We start from the raw sequence: 20,577 nt of genomic DNA, 5'->3' as shown, positions 1-20,577 counted from the left end.
CACGCGGGTCAGGTATCTGGCTCCTCAGGGGCGCCGGGGAGCTGGGAAGTGGCGCTTCAGCCCGCCCGGCTGGCCGGAGCCCCGCGGGGCAGTCACAGCACGGTGACCGCCACACCGGGCCCGCCGGCCTGCGCGCTGAGGGGCCGCCCCGCCCCTTCCCGCCCCTTCCCGCCCCTTCCCGCCCCTTCCCTTGCGCGGGCGGCGGGCAGGGCGGTGCGGTGTCCGCCCCGCGGTGTCCGCCCCGGTGTCCGCCCCGCGGCGGCGCTGGGCCGGAGCGGGGCCGCCCGGGCGGGCGCCATGGGGGCGCTGCTGTGGTGGGACCCACTGCGGGCCGGCAGCTCGGAGGTGGACTGGTGTGAGGACAACTACACCATCGTGCCCGCCATCGCCGAGTTCTACAACACGGTGCGTGGCGGCGGCCGCTGCCTGGCGATGCGGGAGCGACGAGCCCTCGGAGCCGGGGCGCGGCGGGTGGGCGAGCGTGAGGCGGCGGCAGGGTCCGCTGCTGCTCTGGGGGCTCCTGCTGCCTGCCGCCCCCGTCTCTTGCGCGGTTTTCGTGGAAATGTAGCGTATCCTTCTGTGGCTGCCTCCTTCTTTTCCTTCTCCAGTCCCTGACATGCCTAAAATTAAAGGAAAAGGAGAGGTTTGGTGTTGCAGGTATAAAACGGGGAGGTTACTAGTCATAGTAGCCATACTGTTACGAGTAAGTAGTGTGCAGCAGGCCCCCTCCTCGTCTGTGTCGAGCCTTGTGGTGGCCAAGCACAGAATTTTCGGTGCCGGATTGCCCGCGTCTGGTACCCGTCTGCTCAGACAGGTGGCATCCCCTTGACGGCTGCACGGCAGTGATGGGTCAAGATAAAAACACCTTGGTCTTTGGATGTAAAACTTAAGAAAGCCCAGTCTTAGCAACAGAGCTGGACTGCCCAGTACACACATCTTGGAAAGGGAGCAATGCTCCTGACAACCTGTTGATGTAAAGAATTACAGTGACAAATAGGTACACCACAGTAAGATAACCCATCGGGTTTTCAAGTAGTTTGCCTTTCCATGAGAAACAGGTGTCCAGGAGCAAACCTGCAAATGCCCAGTTTCTTTTCTGTTCTATAAGAGGTGGTATTTGCTCAAATGAGGAGCTGGAGCTTCTGCTTTGTCTCTTTTGTGCTTTAAAATGTGCAGGTTTTTTCTCTCGTATTCCATCCTTTTCTGATCTATCTTTTCCTTTCAAGCCAATGTCTTGTGGAAGAAAGAATTTAGTGTCTGGCTTCACTCACTGGAGTTTGTATAATGGGAGGTGCTGCACATACAGAGCAAGTAATTGTATGGTGTACGTTGCTAATCTGATTTTTTTTTGCTTTTGCTTTGCTGCCAAAGACCTATGGGTGGTGGCTGCGGGAGAATTTTGAGGGTGTATGAGGGAAACTGTTGGCTTTTTTGTGTGTCTGATGTCACCCTGCAAGAACCAAAAACAAAGGGAGGAAAAGGTCAGGATAAACAAAGTTATTTGAAGACAGCAAATGTGTTTGGGAGCCAGCTATGCAGGGGGATGGGTATCCATCTGACTGTATGTGCTGGTTCAGTCTAAGGTAGAGTTAATTTTTTTCATAGTCACTTCTGTGGGTGATGTTTTGTGCTGCAAACAGTGTTAATAATTCAGGGATGTTTTCATTTACTGCTCAGCAGCGCTCCTCAGGTCAAGGCCTTTTCTGCTGCTCACTGCACCCCACCAGTGAGTGGCCTGGGGGTGCACAAGGAGTTGGGAGGGGATACAGCTGGCACAGCTGATTCCAGCTGACCCAAGGGATATCCCAGAGCCTATGGCATTGTGGTCAGCATATAGAACTGGGGGAAGAAGAAGGAAATGGTTTGGAGTGATGGTGGTTGTCTTCCAAAATCATGTTACACGTGATGGGGTCCTGCTTTCCTAGCAATGGCTGAACTCCTCTGCCCATAGGAAGTTCTGAATGAATTCCTGGTCTCACTTTGCTTATGTGTGCAGCTTTTGCTTCACCTGTTAAAGTGTCTATTTCTCAATCCACAGTTTCTCAACCCACCCAGTTTTCTCACATTTACCCTTTAAGTTCTCTCCCCCATCACGCTGTGAAGAACATGAGCGAGTGGCTGGGCAGTGATTAAACCACTAAAAAGTTGCTGGCAGGTTTAAACCACAGCACTGTACTGAGCTGATTAGCAGTGCTATAGAAGCTTGCAAAATGCTAGAAGCTGCATTTGTGTCCAGATGAATAACTGAGGTTCCAAACAGATGAGGGAAAGGTTTGCCCTGAAGCCTGCTATATTGTGGCAGCTCTGTATAAACAGCAAGCTGTACACCAAAAGCAGAGGGAAAAAAGAGGCTGTGTTGAGGATAGTCATGTTTAGCATCTCTTCAGGAGTAGCGAGTCATTGTAAGGATTTTTGCATTAGCAACTTCTGAAAATTAAAGCTAGTTACATGAAGTGGATTGGTGTGGTTGTACAACTGTGTCAGCGTAAAAACTGATGCTCACAAGACAGTTGGGAAATTTTGGCCCTACTCTAATAGGTATCTTAGGTGGCATCCAAATTTTATTCCTTTTAGGATGCTTCAGTTCTGATACTGACTCAATCAAACCTCTTGAAGTGTCAGGAACCATTCTTCAGCAAACCTGAATCTGGTATCTGGGTCGTTAAGCTTTAGATTAAAACCTTGCTAATCCGCATTTTAAGCTGTCACAGCTAAGGTCAGAGTTTTGGTTAAGGTCTCACGCAATATTCGTGTAAGCACAAAACTGGAGCAGCTTATCTGTAGTGCATTTGTGAAACATTTATTTACTCTGGTGGGACTCAAACCAAAGTACTCAACATGCTAAAATCAGTAGGAGAATATCTGTTTTAAGGTTTTGAACAAATTGATCAGACTAATTTTTTGAAACATACACAAGCTAGACTGATGTGATTTTGTCCAGTAAAGTGATTCAGGTCTTATACTTCTTCAATAAAGAGGCCACAAAACACTCTGTGGCTCAAATTGAAAGAATAGTTATAAGAAAACTATCTCTTTTTTTTTTCCTTTTCTCTCTGAAATGAATAAAGTAATGTGTCCTGATGCAGTATAACCCTCTCTGAAGAGATACTTACAAAAAAAGCTTTTGTGTTTTAAACGCCTGAAACCAGTATTTTTTCCCTGTTGTTAGCAAAGTCAGTACTTAGCAGTTCAATATGTTGTATTCAGTTGTGCTTGTACTTTCTTGCCAAATTTCCATGTAAGAAGGGAATTAATTGCCAGGAGTTTATTTCTCTTTTTGTATTCCCTAGTGGCATGGAGATAAAAGTGTTAAAAAGCTGTGAGGTAGTCTTAGGATTATGAGAGAATGCTTGTACTCTCTCTGCTTCATCTTTTTTGTCACTGAAGATTTTTAGTATTTGTGAGTAGCACGCTCGTGTACTGGGATATAGAAGATAACAAATTCTCTGATCTCACTGAGAGCTACTTCAGTCCACTTTTGCTTTCTGCTCACAAAGAGGTAGAGCAGTAAGTTTTCCTATGGTGATGAAATGCTGCAGCTGATGTCTGGGAGATGTAGCTGATAGTGAAGAATACAGGACCTTTGGTAGGACTGCAAGAAACATACTGTGTCAGGAGTGGCCAGATGTGAGTGAAGTTCTGTGATCATGATCTGAGCAAGCCTCTGGCATTCTCTCTGTCCAATTGGCCTATGTCCTGTATTCTTAATGTATAATTAATTAGTTGGAAATTAAAACTAAAGGTCCAGAATTATATGAAGCCAAAGGATGGACTGTTATTGATGGCCTGCTTGCCTTTTTTCTAGAACTGTAGCTTTTAATCATTGCCTTTTGCAGATCCTGAAGGAAATTTTCTCTACTACTGATATCAATTTTTGCTCTTCACTGCATGAGTTGTACTTTACGAAATCATGCAGGCCAATTTATTATGTAAAAAATGGCACATGCACTTTCTGAAACCTTACTTTCTGAAATCATACTGTAGTATTGAAACTGTCAGTACTAAAATTATTTCAACTTCTAAGATTTTAGGAAATCTTCCTGCTGGCCACTGCAAAGAGTACAAGTCGTGCTCAGGCTCCAGTTTGCAAGGGTTTCCTTGCATTTGCAGACAGGACTTTAGCATGAATGGTAGTTCAGTGCCAGAGGAGTGCTACCGTAGGACAGAACTGCTCCCCTGTTGGCTCATCACTAGTGTAAATCTGCATTGCTACAGCTGCGGTAAGCAGATGTAGAGTTTCCTTCGTTGTCTTGTTCCTAGGCGGAATAAGGACTTTCTCGCCAAACTTTACAGACTGTGATTGCCTGTTCTGATGTTCCTCATTAGTCAGTTTCAGCTGTAGAGATGGAAGAGTTGTCTTCCAATCCACTTTGTTTATAACCATCTATTTTTGCCCATTGACAGCTGTCTTTGACCTAACGGTGTCTAAAAGCCTAAAATGCATAGAGCACTCCCAGGCCCCTAGAGGACTTGTTCATATTCCATCATCCCAGCTGTCACCATGTATGCTTCCTGCCTGCCTTGGGGAAAGGGGAGTCCTCCCACTCTGTGGGTGTATCAGCACTGGGATCCTGGTCCATGACTGTGTTCCCAGCATTACTGCATGGAGTTCTTTGTTTCCTTTTGTGAATGGAAGATGCTCAAGTGAGCCTTTCTTTGAACATGTAGGTTGCTTTACATGGGTTTAGCAAATTGTTCTGCTTCATAAAATCTGTTCTCAGATTGTGTTGAATGGTGGACAACAGTGGCTGAATGAACAAATTCATAGGTCGTTCTTGAATTATTTCTCCACTAGATTTTCACTAATGTCAGTAAAAGTTTGTAAGTCTCTGTGCGGAAGTGATCTTTCCCAAAGGAGTGCTCTTGCCAAAACAATTCAGAGTTGTTTTCTACATCAACTTTATGGAAATGTTGCAGGGGATGATTTTTTTCTTGTGCTTAGGCTAAGTGGGCAAACATGAGAAAGCTGAGGCTGGAGAACTCATTCTGTCCCCTGCCCCATTGTGAAGCAGCAGTAGAGTCTTTTCATAGCTGCTCAGTTACAGTGCCATGGCTGGCCCTCAGCAGTGGAAGCTCCTTCTGGGGAAAACCAAGTGATCACTACCAGAGTGACAGCTCCTGCTAATTGCCAGTAAAGTATTTTCAATCTTTAACTGGAGAATCATGCTTTAGGCTGTTGGTAGGCAAGAGAAAACATAAAACATGACTTCATTCAAATCTTACATATTAAATTACAAAAGCCTCTAGCAATGGCCTGAATTATCAGCTTTTTCACCTTCCTGTAGCTAGTTTCACTTCATATTCAGTTGTTTCTGTAATGGAGAACCAAGAGAAAAAAATGAAATGTGAAAGGACTTAAAGCTCCATGCTCTTTTTGCCCTGCACGAAAAAGGTTCTAACTCTTTTAGCTTAGTGTTGTATTTCAGACCTTCCACATAAGAACTGTTGCTCAGTAAATTGACTTCCAGCTTTATTAGTTCTGTCTCGTGCCAGTACTTCTAGTGCTTTTTCCATGCTAGGCTTGACAGCCATTGAGAGGACAAGTCACTGGTCTGTACATCCTGTTCCTCAGCTGCTTGCTGTTGTATGCCTTCCAGATTGCCACAGTCTTGAATATTTGTAGATTCTCAATAAAATTCCTCTGGGAATTGACTTGAAATGTAGTTTAAAGATGACTAGCTGCATTTTATGTTGCTTAAAGGTTTTATGCTGTTATTAGTTAGTGATACTAAACAAAACAAGTTAATGCTTTTGCAAAAACATCTAAGCATTGGAGAAAACAGAGGGCCATAATTTGTTGAGCTGGGGCTTCACTGGATGACAAAATGTTATTATAGATGTCTTAGAAACCCTGTGGATATTTAAGGTTTGTTTACTTTCTGTCTTTGTGAGACTGTTGTTTTTTTTCCTAGATAAGCAACGTCTTGTTTTTCGTTTTACCACCCATATGTATGTGCTTGTTCCGTCAATACGCAATCTGCTTCAACAGTGGAATATATTTAATATGGACTCTGCTAGTCGTGGTTGGTAAGTTGGTTAGTCTGTTTGCCAACTCATGTGTGAACTGAGGGAGGAAGTCCGTTCTTATTGCTTGCACTTGATTGTTTTGCAAAACAAAGCAATCTTGACATGTACAGAAGAGTTTGACTTTACTTGCATAAAGCCGAAACAGCCATAGTTTCTGAAAGGAAAATGCCTTTTGCAGTTTGAGGTTGGTGGGAACTTTGGCCATAGTTCTGTTCCCTTCCTATCCTTTTGCATGCTTTTCTTTTTTTCATGTTTTTGCTTATTGTACAGCAGTGCTTACCCTCCTTCCTGTGTTGTCATTTAAATGAAAGCTGAAAGTGCCAGTGCAACTGAATAGGTTTAGCATTGTATTGAGAAGGGCCAAAAGCTGAGCTGTTTTGTGGATGTGAGATTCTGAAGTATGTTCATTCCTGGAGGCACTTTAAAGGGATAATGAGAGCCCTCTGGGACAGTGTGACCCTTTCCACCTGTAAACTTATATGAATGAGTAGTCATCAGATGCTGCTTTTTATCTTTGTCTTACCTATTCTTGTGCTATTGAGAAAATTCAGAAGCACCATTTGGCTTATATTCCTTGATTTGTTTTGCATTATACTTTTCCACACGATGTCTCTTCATATACATCTGTTTTTTCAGTAGGAGCTGACATCTTCAGCTGCTACTTCTGTGAAGTGTTTGCTTTGTAATTAATGAGGGGCTGATGACCTGAATTGCCTCTTAGGAAACTTGGCATTTATTTTCTGGTTTTCTTTTTTAATGATCTTTTGTAGACCAAATGGTATCCACCATTTGCTTTGAAGTTCTGAGCATAAGCAGTGCATTTCAGTCTATTATGGTACTGCAACTATTCATGTTGTCTTTTGATTAATTCTTCCAGGAATTGGATCTGTTTATTTTCATGCCACACTCAGTTTCCTGGGCCAGATGCTGGATGAGCTGGCTATTCTCTGGGTCCTGATGTGTGCTCTTGCCATGTGGTTCCCTAGGAGATACCTACCCAGAGTTTTTCGAAATGACAGGTAATCATACAATCATGCATGTACACTTTCAAGTTTCTTGAAACTTCTTGTGCTAACACCTAAACCTGCACATAACGGCACTGAGTTGTCATCCGGCCTTACCACTGTTGCTGCTGTCTTTTCTAACTCCATTCTCTTATGGTTGCTTATATTTCAGCCCATTTTTTCCTGGATTCCAAGTCTGCAGTTGCTGAGGGTGGGGTTTGCACCCTGTAACTTCAGATATTGGGATGAGGTGACTTGCCTCTGGAAGAGTCTATTCTTATTTATTGCAGGGAGATGTTTACAATGAGTAGTTTATATAAGTTACAGCTAATGTAAAAGAAGCTATCTTTTACTCTTCCTTTTGTATATCCTGAAGTGTAAATACAAGTGGACTTTTGGAAGTCAGCTGAATGTTCATCTGAATATTTGAGGCAGTAGTTAAGGATGGTGTTTCAATATTCAAAGGCCAAGCATTTCTTTAGAAGCCTAGTGTTTTTGTAAAAGGATTTTTTACTTTTCTTGCAGGTTTAGAAAAAAGCACATCATAGCCAGTTTAAAAAATTTGATTTTGGTTTGCCCCCCGCTAAAAGAATTATGCTATAAACTTTGTACATATTGTTCTTTTATGTAGTAAAGTTGAGGTGGTGCAGAGGTTTGAATTCCAGCACCAGTTGTTCTCTCTGAAGTCTGCTAGGACTGGTTTGTTTTTTTGGTTTTCTCTTTTTCCTCGACATATCCTGATTAGAAGCTGCTAATGGAGGGTGGGTGAAGAGAAGTTTATTCATGAGATTGGCCATTCCTCAAAATAACTTGCACTGGGAAGAGTGTACTTTTAATTACTGTGTACAGCCTATGTGTATGGCCCAGTTTTCTTCAATATCTTCATTAACAACTTGGACACAGAACTTGAAGGAATACTAAATAAATTTGCTGTTGACACAAAACTGGGAGGAGCTGTTGACTCCCCCAGAGGCAGGGAGGCCCTGCAGAGAGACCTCAACAAATCAGAGGACTGGGCAATCACCAACCAGATGAAGTTCAATAAGTGGAAGTGCTGAATTCTACACCTTGGATGGGGCAACCCTGCTTGTTCAAACAAACCGGAGAATGAGATGCCTGAAAGTACTGACATGGAAAGGGGCCTGAGGGTCGTGGTCGATGGCAAGTTGAATATGAGTCAGCAGTGCCCTGGCAGCCAGGAGGGCCAACCGTGTCCTGGGGGCATCAGGCAAAGCATCACCAGCCAGTTAAGGGAGGTGAATATTGTGTGCAGTTTTGGACTTATAGAGAGTGTCCAAAGGAGGGCAACAAAGACGGTGAAGGGCCTTGAGGGGAAGCTGCATGAGGAGTGGTTGAGGCTACTTGATGTGTTGAGCCTGGAGAAGATGAGACTGAGGGGAGACCTCTATGCAGTCTTCAAAATCCTCATGAGGGGAAACAGGAAGGCAGGTGTCAGTCTCTTCACTCCTAGAGACCAGTGACAGGACTCGAGGAAACAGTATGAAGCTGAGTTGGATTGAGGTTTAGGTTAGATATCAGGAAAAAGTTTTTCACCTGAAGAGTGGCTGGGCGCTAGAACAGGCTCCCCAGGGAAGTGGTCACATCACTAAGCGTGTCTGAGTTCAAGAAGCATCTGGACAATGTTCTCAGGTACCTATTATGATTCTTGGGGTGTGACGTGCATGGCCAGGAGTTGGACTCAATGATCCTGATGAGTCCTTTTCAACTCAGCCTATTCTATGATTTTATGTGGTTTAATGGCTTTGTCATTTAGTACATCTGCATATTGCAGCACAGTGCTGTTATAGAACACCATCAGCTTAACAAGCAAACAGGCTTTACTGGGGTCTTTTGGTTTATGGTGTGAATCTTAGAGGTTCAGTTCAAGTGAAGAAGGATTCAGAGTCTTGAATTGATGTGTAATTTATGTAAACTCTGTAAATTATCCCTCAGAAGCCTAAAGGGGATGTTTTATTTCATCTGTCACTATCTTTTGGTGGTTCTGGGTGTAACACCCCAGGCTCAACCCAAGAGCTCATTGTAGGGGTTTTATGTTAAAAAAACCTCACCTTACAGATTTATTAAAAGGGGCCTTCAGTTCTTTTATAACTTGAGGCCAGACACAGGAGAAACACTACGATGCTTCTCAGGGGGTCAAATAATACACTTCTAATGACAAATTTTGGAAAATAAAGGAACTTAGCAAAAATTTCAAAGAAGCATTCAATCAACATAGAGCATTTTACAAAGCATTGACTTAGCAAATTCCAACCCATCCAGGTTTCAGTTACTCAACTATCAAGAAAAGGAAATTAGGAGAAGAAGAAAAAAAAAAGAGAGAAAGAAGGAGAGAAAAAGAGAGTTTTAGCTACCACCCTAGATCCAGCATAGATCCAGCTTCCAGGAGTCCAGGAAGCAGCAGGGCCGCAAATACGTGCTAGTTGCACATGGTGCTGATTTTATTGCTCTGGACTCCTGTGGCCATCCCCACAGGTGGGGCTTCCAGTGTGCCAGCCGTTCTGGGGCTGGGTTTGGGGCTTCAGGGCATGTGGTGTGGGCTGGACTAAAGGCTCCAGAGTCAGGCAGAGGTATGGGGCACTGCTCCTCACGTACCAGTGGCTGACAGCTGCACCAGTGGTCTCAAGGAGGTGGGGTTATGGAGGCAGCACAGCATAATCCCACCTTGGCAGAACCCGATCTGCCTCCTTCTCTCCCACACAGAGTTGTTTCCAGCTAGTAATAACTTTTTAGAAACTTTTTTCAGTCCCTCACGCTGGGTATGTACATAGAATGGGCCGAGATGTTAAACTATATTCTTTTTTAAAAGAATAACAGCACTTTTGAGGTGGAATACTGTTGAACTTCATGTTAAAACTGTAAATACTAAATCTCCCAGGTTATAACTGATCCATAAAAACACTGAGATGAGGTGAAGGATGTCCCCTATCCTTTAACATTTCAGGACATGTCTCTTCCAGAGAATCTGTCAAAACAGTTACTTGTTAATGTCTTAATTCCTTTTTAAAGGGTACAAGAGAGAGACATGCTGGGCAACAGGCCCTAACCTAGAACAAGTTTGGTTAATATTTTTGGGGGTTTTGTGTTGCCTAGCTAATGCTCTGTTATTATGTCTATCCTGTGCTCAGTGCTGTGGTCTTCACTTACTTCATTCTCATCACATTTTGTATTTTCAGTGCTGCAAATGTTATTATCTATCACGACCAATTTGTGATGTCTTTATTCATGAAGATATTCATGTCAGATCAGATCTTCCTACTTAAGTATCTTAAATATTGCCTTCCAGGAGAAAGGAGAACATTATAGGAGAAGGCAAATTGAATGAGCTCGGCAAAGGCGTTAACACTTGTGTCCATGGAATGGTACTGCAGAAGTATATTGAGACCCTACTTCAGACATAGAAAAGCCATTCTTGGGCAGCAACTGTTTTATAAAGCTGTGGGCCAGTAGTTGGAAGGGCAGTGTGATGATCCTCTGTCTGCCATAGTCCACCCACAGACCGGAAATAGGTTGTTAAAAGTCCAAACTTGAAGTTTAAACAACTGTTAACATATATTTAACTTAAAAATTGTCAGGCTGTCTGCAGAGGGCCCAATTTTGATTTCATTTATGCTAGGAATATACCAAATCCTAGTCTCAGAAAAGATCCTTTTGGGAATTGCTCACCTACTGTTGAATTTGATTAAAAGAAATGTTCATACTTACTATGTGTTTTCAATATCTTTTAAGGCTTAAAAGAGATAAAGGAAAGCAGACTGTAAGATGACTGTAGAAGTTGGGGCATTAACAGTAACAAAATATCCTAAAAATCCGTGTTAAAAGCTTGAAGAATGATGACACAGAACTTTTTTGAGGAAGTACAGTGTTGTGTGCAGAGATGGATTTGTTCATAGCTTGTGGGAGGAGGAAGATTGGACTGTGGTCTTTGTTTTGAAGCCAGTGATGAGTGTGTGTGTGCACATGTGTGTAGAAGACCACTGCATAGCAAAGGTTTGTGTATATGATTAACTCTGCGTTCACATGCAAGTCTGTGCCAGATCCACATCCACTCTATGTGTGTCGTCATTGCATCTCCTCAGCACAACTAGAGAAACCTAAATTTTGTCACATTATTAAAATAATTTTAAGATTTCTGGTTTTAGCAATTATAAGCTTTGAATTAAGAGCAGTCTTTCTGCCCCATAAAAACCCTGTTCAGGAGCCGTTTTAAAGCTGCTGTGGGTGTCCTGTCTGGAGTTACCACCTGCCTTGCCTTCATTAAACCTGCCATCAACAACATCTCGCTGATGACTCTGGGTGTTCCCTGCACAGCTTTGCTTATTGCAGAGTTGAAGAGGTGAGTATATTTCTCCCGAATGCGGCATTGCCTTCTGAGGTCCTTAGGCCAAGTGTGATGATATGCTAGATCTGGCTTCAGTGCTTCTGATAGCAGCTCAGAAATGCTTCTTCAACATTCAAGAGCAGATCTAATGTAAACTTGTTTGGCAGTTCAGACATCTTTGTCAAGGATTTTTTTTTCCATATGCCATTACACTAGGTCAGTCTTCTGTCTTGCAGCATACCTCATGCTGCAACTTGATCTAACTCAAATCCGTTTATTGTGGAATCAGAGCAAGGGTTTCACTTCATGGATAGCATTTCTTCTGTAGAGTGTGCATAAAGTTAAGGTGGTGGCATGATTGCAGTCTGAATACTAGTGGGAATGTGGAGCAAAGCCCAGGCATGTGTGGAAGATGTTCCAGTTCTCAAAGATGTGCTGTGAGTCTTACAGCACTTTCTTCTTACAGCACTGTCTTCTGCTGTGGAGAATATGATACAGTCAAACTGACAAATAAGGTTAATCTCTAGGTTTTGGAGGATAGCTATCAGTCAGGACCTTAGAAACCATAAAACCAGAATGCAAATAGAAAAGAACCTGAGACTGATCTTTACATTTTAAAGAGATCTTCTGTTACATTGACTGGAGCACACCAGTGTCTGCAGCAACTCTGATATTTAAATAACTGCCCTTTGTGTTAAATAGGGAACACCAGTGCATTGTGTAGGCAAAAGGTGCAAATGGAAGTGCAAGCTTTGTGGGATCCAGGTTCTTTCAGACTAGGATAGGAGCATGTCACAGATCTGTGCACAGCAGTGGGAACATGTCTTTCAGGCCTTCTGCTAACAGGTTCTCTTTCAGTGATAGTTGGAATGATCAGTGTCTGTTGACAAATAAAGGAAGGCTATTACATCTCTTCATTGTATTAGAAATACTTGCTTTGCAATCTCCTCCCTCCTCAGCAACCATGTCCCCAGCCCTCTGAAGCACAATTACTGCAGGAGCTGAAGACTCCATGATGGGTGATCACAGAAAACCCGGGAGTATTATGCAGATCAGACACTTTCTGCCTTAAAGTAGTCCTTTGCAGAACATCTGCATCATCTACTGCTATATTTTATAAAAATAAATTGCAGTACCTGGTGATGGTACTGAGCAAACCTCTCATAACAGTCTGTACCATTTCTATGGCTGATCTTGCATTGGGTAACGAAGCCTTCAGTTTTCCTTTGCTGCCTTGAATTCTTTGAACCGTGCAAGTTAATTGCCTTCTGCTCTTGGTATTTGAACTGTAAGTTTGAGGCCAACCCTCTTATCTTAAATGGAACGCAGTTGCACATGTTTGTTCATGTACTTCAGACGTGGCCAGGAAAGCCTTCATATTCTCAATGCACACACCCTTTCCTCTGTCAGAATGCACAAGTACCCATTTCACTAGTCTGGTTTTATCTGTGAAACGTATGAAATTGATCCATACGTGTATCGGCTTAGGTACACGGTTTAGTGTCATGCTCTTACAAACAGTTGTACATCTCAGTGAAGACTGTAAATGTGCCTTGGCAATAATGTGAATCTTTATGAAGTTCCACCTATGACCAAATCTGAGTACTTGCTGAATGGCTGGTTGTTAACTGACAGCATGTGTAACTAATTACTAGTTGTCCTGAATACCCCTCCCTAGATATGGGAATGGTTTGATGTTTGCCCACCATTTGCACATCAGTGTAAGAGACAATACCCAAAACACAGCTATTGATAAAACGTTTGTTTGTTTTGTTACCTCACCGCTGCCTTGCATCAAAACCAGATTTACTTTACCTGAAGTTCCTCTGTTAAGGACATTTATGGTAGAGTAATTTTAAAGATGGGTGTTTGGCATTGTTTTATAACAACTTATTTATGTTTTTCTTCTCAGGTGTGAAAACCTGCGTGTATACAAACTGGGTCTCTTTTCGGGTCTTTGGTGGATGCTAGCACTTTTCTGCTGGATCAGTGACAAAGCATTTTGTGAGATCTGGTCCTCATTTAATTTCCCCTATTTGCACTGTGTATGGTAAGTGTTGTGTATAAAGTCCACCACATTATAAACTCACCACATTACCCTTCTGTGCTGCCTCGTGGCTATTTCTGGTTCGTTCTAGACAGAACTTCTGATAAAATTATAAGCCCAGAGCAAGTCACACTATTCAACATGACAGATTTAGGAATCTATTTGGCCTGATCAAATTCTTCAGACACCTAAGTTCATTAATTGTAACTCAATTCCTTACCATACTGATTATTAAAAAAAAAAAAATCATTGCTCAGCTGAAGCTGTGATTATAAATTATGGAATATGATGATTATTCCATCAATAACAGTGATGGTAATCCTCATTGTGATTAATTAATGATGGTGAAGTAGAGGAAAAGTGAAGGGCTTTGATGCCTTTTCTCTTTTACCCCCCGGCAAATTGTGGTCGCTTACTCAGGGGCCATATGTCAGCATTTCTGCACAGATATGTCAGGTGCAGAGAAGCCAAAAAGCAGGAGCCTGTTTAAACCAGCAATAAGCTAGTTTTGTAGTTTTCCTTATTCTCTGTATTTGGACAGGCAGCAGCCCTATGGGGCACTTGGGGGAATATGGTGAAGGACAGACTGATTTTATAGTGATCTAGTTGGCTACTTTACCGAAGTCATGTTACTGATTTTTTTTCCCTTTCTTTTCTCTCTCTTCTTTGTTTGTTTGTCTTTGTTTTGTTTCTGTTTGGGGTTTTGTTTGCTTTTTTATGTTTTTGTTTTTGGGGCGGTTGTTTGTTTTTTTTGGATGTGTGGGTGTCTACTCTCAGGCACATTTTGATTTGCCTTGCTGCATACCTGGGCTGTGTCTGCTTTGCCTACTTTGATGCTGCCTCTGAGATACCTGAACAGGGCCCTGTCATAAAGTTCTGGCCCAGTGAAAGGTGGGCATTCATTGGAGTTCCCTATGTCACCCTCCTCTGCGCACACAAGAAGTCACCTGTGAAGATTACATGAAGTTGACAATGGAATGGGGATAGATTTTCAATTTACATTCAAGCATAGACAATATTTAAATAATGATAAATGACTAGTGTTGTATTTTCTCTTCTTGCTAAGATAGGCAGCACCTCAGATGTCATAGGAAGAGGAGGGATGTGTGTTCTTTCCTCTCTGAAGAGGAGAGAGGAAGCAGGAATGTGGAGGCACTTGAACACTAAAGGAACTAAATGGCTTCTCTGGTTGTCTCTGTTTTGCACTGAATGTTTTTGATGTAACATTTCTCTTGATAAAAGCTCTTTCCAAATACCAGCGTCGAGGAATGATGTTTCTGCAGCAAGTCACCTGTGATACTTGAGTCACTTCTTTTGTAACTGCTGGATTAAGGCCTTCTTTGTGAAAGAAGCCAGTCCAAGAAGCCTGTCTGACATCCCGTGTCCTTCATAGGCTCTGATTTTGCTGTGCTTGCACGCGGCCACAAGAGTGTGCTCAAAGCCCGGTGTGGCACTCAGGAAGTCTGGCTGAGCATCGCATTGGATCTCACAGGGTACATGGTTTCATCCCCAAGTACAACAGGAAACTGGTGTTTGCAGCTGGGTAACTGTGTAAGCGCAGGTAGGCAGTGTAGATGCTGAAGTAGCTGATGCAAGTCGCTAAAACTAAATAGGAGTTCAATGCTCTACTGTATTTCACCTATGAACATTTGTATGCTGCATATTTCTCTTTTACAGAAATGTCACAGAAATCGCTCTACCTCTGTGGACACTTTTGGTCTTGAATTTGGCATTGAAGCACACACAGAAGTGTTAATACTAACTTCAGTAAGATCTTAGGTCAGCATGGATTGACAGTGTGATTAAACTGCAAAAACTTGTATGTGCCTGGCTGCACATCTCATTTGAGAGGTGGCTTCTCACCAGTGCATTGCAAAGTGATGTAAAAAATAGTCCAGTGTTCCACTGATAATACTTAGGAAGAAAGTAAGTAACTGCTTAAAAACCAAGCTGAAGACCTAGATTTCAGTGAGCAGTGAAATGTGATACTGCATCTTGCATTCTTAGGAAAGAACAGTAGATTTAGATTTTCTGTTGCTTTTCAGCCTATTTTGTAAAGATAAGGGATGTATAGGCTGATTTAGTTTTAAGATTATTGGGTTGAAGTTCAGGAATGACTACGGTTCTTGTAAGCAATTTGTACTAGGCCTGTTTAAGTGCAGGCATGTTTTTTAAATATTAGCCATTGTAGCTGCTAATAGCTGCAGTTTTGGAGAAAAAAGGGTCTACTTACATTCCATCAAACTGTATTATCAGAACTGTAAGTGGGTTAAAGCTTTAAATATACACTTTTATTAATAAAGTGTTACTTTCTTTTTTAGTATTAGACCAGGAAATACGATTTCTTCTCTTGCTAACACAACTCAAGCTGTACTTTTTTTTTATCAATGTGAAAATGTATTCTATACAGTATGATCTTCATGAAAGTGACTTCTAGCAAGAACTTCAGAGTAAATTAACTTTCAAGCATTTTAAAAACTTTTGTATTCAAATTTATGCTTAGAAAGCAACAACTATGTTGTATGCTGATATACTTAAAGCAGATTGCTAGTGGAAGATATGACTGTCTTCTTGAGACCTTCAAAGTGGATAAGTAGACTGCTGTCAGATGACTGCCCGATCCTAAAAGCAGCAAAATCTTTCCAGTGGAACAGCGCATATTTATACTGCTTGCTAGTAGGTTTGAAACATCTTTTTTGACACAAAGTGATACAATTTTTTTATGAAACCTGTTTGTAAAAAATTATATAGGAATTTTTGTTACTCTTTGAAACGCAGCTGCTTTGTCCTTTTCCTTCCTCTCTCCCTGATTATGAAATGCTGAGTTTCAAATACTTCTCAGGTATTAAAAGTGATATGATTATACAGATAGGATTACTGGCTGGAACCCAGCTAAGGTTTCTGATGCCTAATATGGCCCTACTTTGAGTAAGATTTTTTGATATTGTTTGCTAAATTATTATGTAATGGTAAGTTATTTTCAGTATTGCTTGGGAATGTAATAACTGCAGACATAATGTACTATTCAAAATGACCGGAGCCTTCCTATGTAATATTTTGTTTGAAAGCAACCTCTGACTCAAAGGGCTCTAATCAATCTGCTGTTAACTGCTGTTCTGCGCTGCAGAGTCTGACTGCTCACAGAGAAGTAATTTCATAATTTAAAAAATCTCAGTGCATTCAGCTATTGAAGAGGTAAATGAATGCAGAAACAGGCCAAGAATCACCTGTATTTTTAGTAAGTAACCTCTGGCCTTCATATTCTTCATAGGAGATTCTGTGAACAAAGATCACTATGTGTTATTCAAAGCTTCACTGTAGAACTAGCTGGTGTATTCCACTGTAGCTCACCACTTTTAGATGTAGCTAGTGCACTTTACATTAAATTAGTATTAACTTCTGTGTTCTGAAAATAGCTAAATTTATTTCAAAGAGTTAAAAACATGCAGTTTTTCTGTCTTCACAGATTGCACCTTCAGGATAAAATTAGTACCCAGAAAAGTGTGTGAGTGGCATACAGAGGAGTTTGTGCACTGAATCATACAGATGCATATACACATGCCCAAGTAGCTCTATCACGTTGCAGCATATGAAGTGAGGTATATGCACCTGCACGCTTTAAAGTCTCAGAATGCTTTCTTCCCCTACCAGCAGGAAGTGAGTTGGTTCCTAGACTTCAGGTTCAGTTAAAAGTTTATTTAGTGGGATGCAATGGTGTGTTGAGCATATTGTAGATACTGGCATGTGATATTCATCATTCCTTTAATGTTAAACTTTGTTTTTTAAGACAGGATGGTTAACTTTTCATGGTGGCGAACACTTTTGCAATTCACAGTCATTAAAAACTCAATAAATAGTATGTAAAGAGTGGTGTTGGGCTGGGTTTTCTTCCTGTCTCCATTGAAGTCTATATGCTAAATGTTTGTGGAAAGCATGTAATACTTTGCAGCATTAATCTGCATTTGGAGTACATATTGTTTGCTTTTTCATACATCATGTTTCTGGAGAAAAATGTAGCTGCCAGTACAACTCCTTGAAATATAGTAAGAATAATTTCTCCCTTACACAGATAAAAGCAAACTCATGGAGGAGAAGGGAGACTGTGTTAGATATAAGACCATTAATTAGTGAGACAGAGATTACTTTGCTTAGCAAACTGGTTCTTGCAACCAGAGCAAATACTTTGAAAACTGCAAACCCATGAAACAACAAGGATGAGTAGCAAGAATGGCTAAAAACAAGTGGTCTGTATTTCCACAAGTAGAGGAAACTGGGTCAGAGTGAGTACATCTGGGAGAACAAAGTGTGGATCTTCAGTATAAGACTCTGCTCCCAATTTAAGGGAGTGAGATTATGGGTGCATAGTAGCCTTGCACTTACCCCTCCCATTTCCCTTTTACCAGAGTTCCTCTCGCTTCATGTAAAAGACAATTTTTGAGACATTCGTGGGTCCTCATAAGCAGTTATAATCAAGCTTGAAATAGCCGTTGTGTGAAAGCACAGCTATAATTCAAGAATGTTACTCATTCCAAGTTAATGTCTATATCTTTTTAGGAGTCAGAAACAGCTAGTGGCTTAGCTCATATACTATCCTATCCCACGGAGCCTAGGAGAACATCATTATACCATGGCGTTTCTCTGGTAACTTCAGAGCTCCAGGCTCATTTTGACCAAATCTGACATAGACAAAGTCTTGGAGACAGTTTTCTACAAGCTGTGCAAAAGATGGTCAGGTAGAGAAGCCAGGCCCCTGAAACGAGCTGTTGCTAAAATAATAGAGAATTTACCCAGGAAGAAAATGGAAGCAATGCCCAAGTTCTGGAGTGGCTTGTGGTTTGTACTGGCTGAAGCATCAGGAGCTACTTACTACTTGGAAGAAATTTCACAAGCTTCTGTTCCGGATATAGAGGAATCACTTGCTGTAACACACACAAATCTGCCTTTCCCCTAGACTTACAGGACAGCTGTAAGACAAACTTAGAACTCCACAAGGGTTGTTTAGAAATCTCGTATCACTGAACTCAGGCTGTCAGTTCAAGACAGGGCAAGTTGAGAAATACTGCAGTTTGAAGCAAGTGACTTCTGGCCACAAATTCATGAAATGTAAACACCTGTTTGTAAACTCTCAGCATGTGGTGAGAAGGTGAGTGGGTGTTTATTAAGTACGGGTTGTGTCTGCCTGATTTAGTTTTCTTATACAGTAAGGTATTTCCTGTCCCTGTGGCTATGGAAAAAAATGTACTGTTAGATTTTGACTCATAAGAGTTGTAGCACTGTCTGAGAGAACACTAAAAATGGTAGAAAATCTGTGTTTGATAAAAGTTCTGTGAATTTGTGCAAAATTGTTTGAATAGCTGCTCCTGAACTGTCCTTGATGATCCATTATAAAATCAGAAGAGGGTGTCAAGTGGAGTTTCAGCAGGGAGTCCTTCCTGGGTCACCTTTTGTTTAGTTGCTCAGCAGTGGCCACATGAAAGTCACTGATAAAGTCTGGGAAGATTCAGGAATACTTTGAGAAAAAAGTAAAAAATCTGAAGGTGGCTTGCTGAATTGTAAAAAAAAAGAGCAAAATTGAGTAACGATGTATTATATCTATATAGTCGTTATTGGCAATGCTGAATGTGGAAAAACTAGGAAGGAAGCAGTTCTTTGTAGAACTGAAGGATTGGTGTGGATCAGGAGCCAAATATAAGACATCTCATTAAAAAGAAAAAAGACATCATCATACTGGAAAAAGAAAAACACCAACAAAAAACCCTGTGTGGAGAAACAGACCTATTCAGCCTTAAAAAACAGTATGAGATAGACAAACAAGAAGTAAATATATATAAGGAAGTGTGCAAAGATTCAGGGCATTAGGAGAAGTAAAGTACAGGGGGCACAGGGGTAAACTCTGGAAGCTCAGTGTCTCTTACTTGTGCATGTAGATATTTAAGGAGCAGTTGGAGAAGCTGTAGGCATTTATATAGGCCATGGACATATCTGGCCCTACGTGATAGCTGTGCTGAAGCACGTGGAGAACAGGGAGTTGATTCTGGACAGCCAGCATGGCTTCACCAAGGGCAAGCCCTGCCTGACCAAGTGGTCTTCTGTGATAGAGTGACTGTATCAGTGGACAAGGGAAGGGCTACAGATGTCATTTATCTGGGCTTCTGAAAGGTCTTTGACACGGTCCCCCACAACATCTTGCCCTGTAAATTGAAGAGAGAGGGACTTGATGGATGGACTGTTAGGTGGATAAGGAATTGGTTGGATGGTCATATCCGGAGGGTAATGGTCAACAGCTCAGAGTCCTAATGGACATAAGTGAAAAATGGTGTCCCTCACAGGTCCATATTGGGACCAGTGTTATTTAATACCTTCCTTAATGCCATAGATGGAGGGATCAAGTGCACCCTCAGCAGATTAGCAGATAACACCAAGATGAGTGGTGTGGTTGACACACTAGAAGGACAGGATGCCATCCAGAGGGACCTAGACAAATTCAAGAAGTGGTCCCATGGGAATTGGGTTTAACAAGACCAAGTGCAACGTGCTGCACCTCATCAGGACAACCCCTGGCATGTTGCACTGTAGGGACAAACTGAAAATGGAAAGCAGCTGCAACAACAAATAGCAGAAGCTACTGAATGGGAAGGTGGACCAAGTCAATTTGCAGAGCTCAGAGCTGTCCAGTTGGCACTGGACACTGCTGAATGAGAGAAGTGGCCAAGGCTTTACCTCTACACTGACACATGGGTGATGGATGATGGCCATCATCTGTGGGTATGGTTGGATAGATGGAAGAAGGTCAATTGGAAACGCAGAGGGAAACCCATATGGGCTGATGATATGTGGCAAGACATTGCCACCTGGGTAGAGAAGCTGATTGTGGGAGTCTACCATGTAGATGCCCATGTGCCCAAAAATTGAGCTAGTGAGGAGCATTGCAACAATGAACAGGCAGACTGAGATGTACAAGTCAGGGTGTCACAGGTGGATCTAGACTGGCAGCATAAAGGAAAATTGTTCCTAGTGCGATGGGTCCACGATGCCTCAGGCCATCAGGGCAGAGATGCCACCTACAGATGGGCACGAGACCAAGGGGTGTATTTAACCCTGGACACTATTTCCCACATTATCCATGATTGTGGGGCACGTGCTGCTATTAAACAGGCTAA

General features: G+C 42.0%; 1 protein-coding gene across 2 annotated transcripts; it reads left to right on the top strand.

Annotated features, from left to right (window-relative positions):
• The first annotated feature begins 257 nt into the window (after positions 1-257).
• Positions 258-17,285, top strand: ACER2 (alkaline ceramidase 2). 2 transcript variants are annotated; one of them, XM_050329225.1, is made up of 6 exons: positions 258-405; positions 5,913-6,027; positions 6,905-7,046; positions 11,248-11,385; positions 13,283-13,420; positions 14,195-17,285. In XM_050329225.1, exons 1-6 carry the CDS (start codon positions 298-300, stop codon positions 14,379-14,381), a joined length of 828 nt encoding a protein of 275 aa, XP_050185182.1. In that variant the 5' UTR covers positions 258-297; the 3' UTR covers positions 14,382-17,285. The 2 variants fall into 2 exon arrangements, with proteins under 2 accessions (XP_050185182.1, XP_050185181.1); XM_050329224.1 differs by having other exon boundaries at positions 260-471.
• Positions 17,286-20,577: the final 3,292 nt, after the last annotated feature.

This window comes from Myiozetetes cayanensis, unplaced genomic scaffold (assembly GCF_022539395.1).
Source record: "Myiozetetes cayanensis isolate MyiCay16 unplaced genomic scaffold, myiCay2020 scf4, whole genome shotgun sequence".
NCBI classification, from domain to species: domain Eukaryota; kingdom Metazoa; phylum Chordata; class Aves; order Passeriformes; family Tyrannidae; genus Myiozetetes; species Myiozetetes cayanensis.
This window is presented reverse-complemented; position numbering and strand designations above follow the sequence as displayed.

What these genes read in the sequence shown, in the direction of transcription:
- ACER2 (XM_050329224.1), top strand. Translation starts at nt 298, where the DNA reads ATGGGGGCGCTGCTGTGGTGGGACCCACTGCGGGCCGGCAGCTCGGAG. An exon ending in GACTCTGCTAGTCGTGGTTG is followed by an intron (nt 6,028 to 6,904) that starts GTAAGTTGGTTA and finishes TAATTCTTCCAG; the next exon opens with GAATTGGATCTGTTTATTTT. An exon ending in CCCTATTTGCACTGTGTATG is followed by an intron (nt 13,421 to 14,194) that starts GTAAGTGTTGTG and finishes GTCTACTCTCAG; the next exon opens with GCACATTTTGATTTGCCTTG.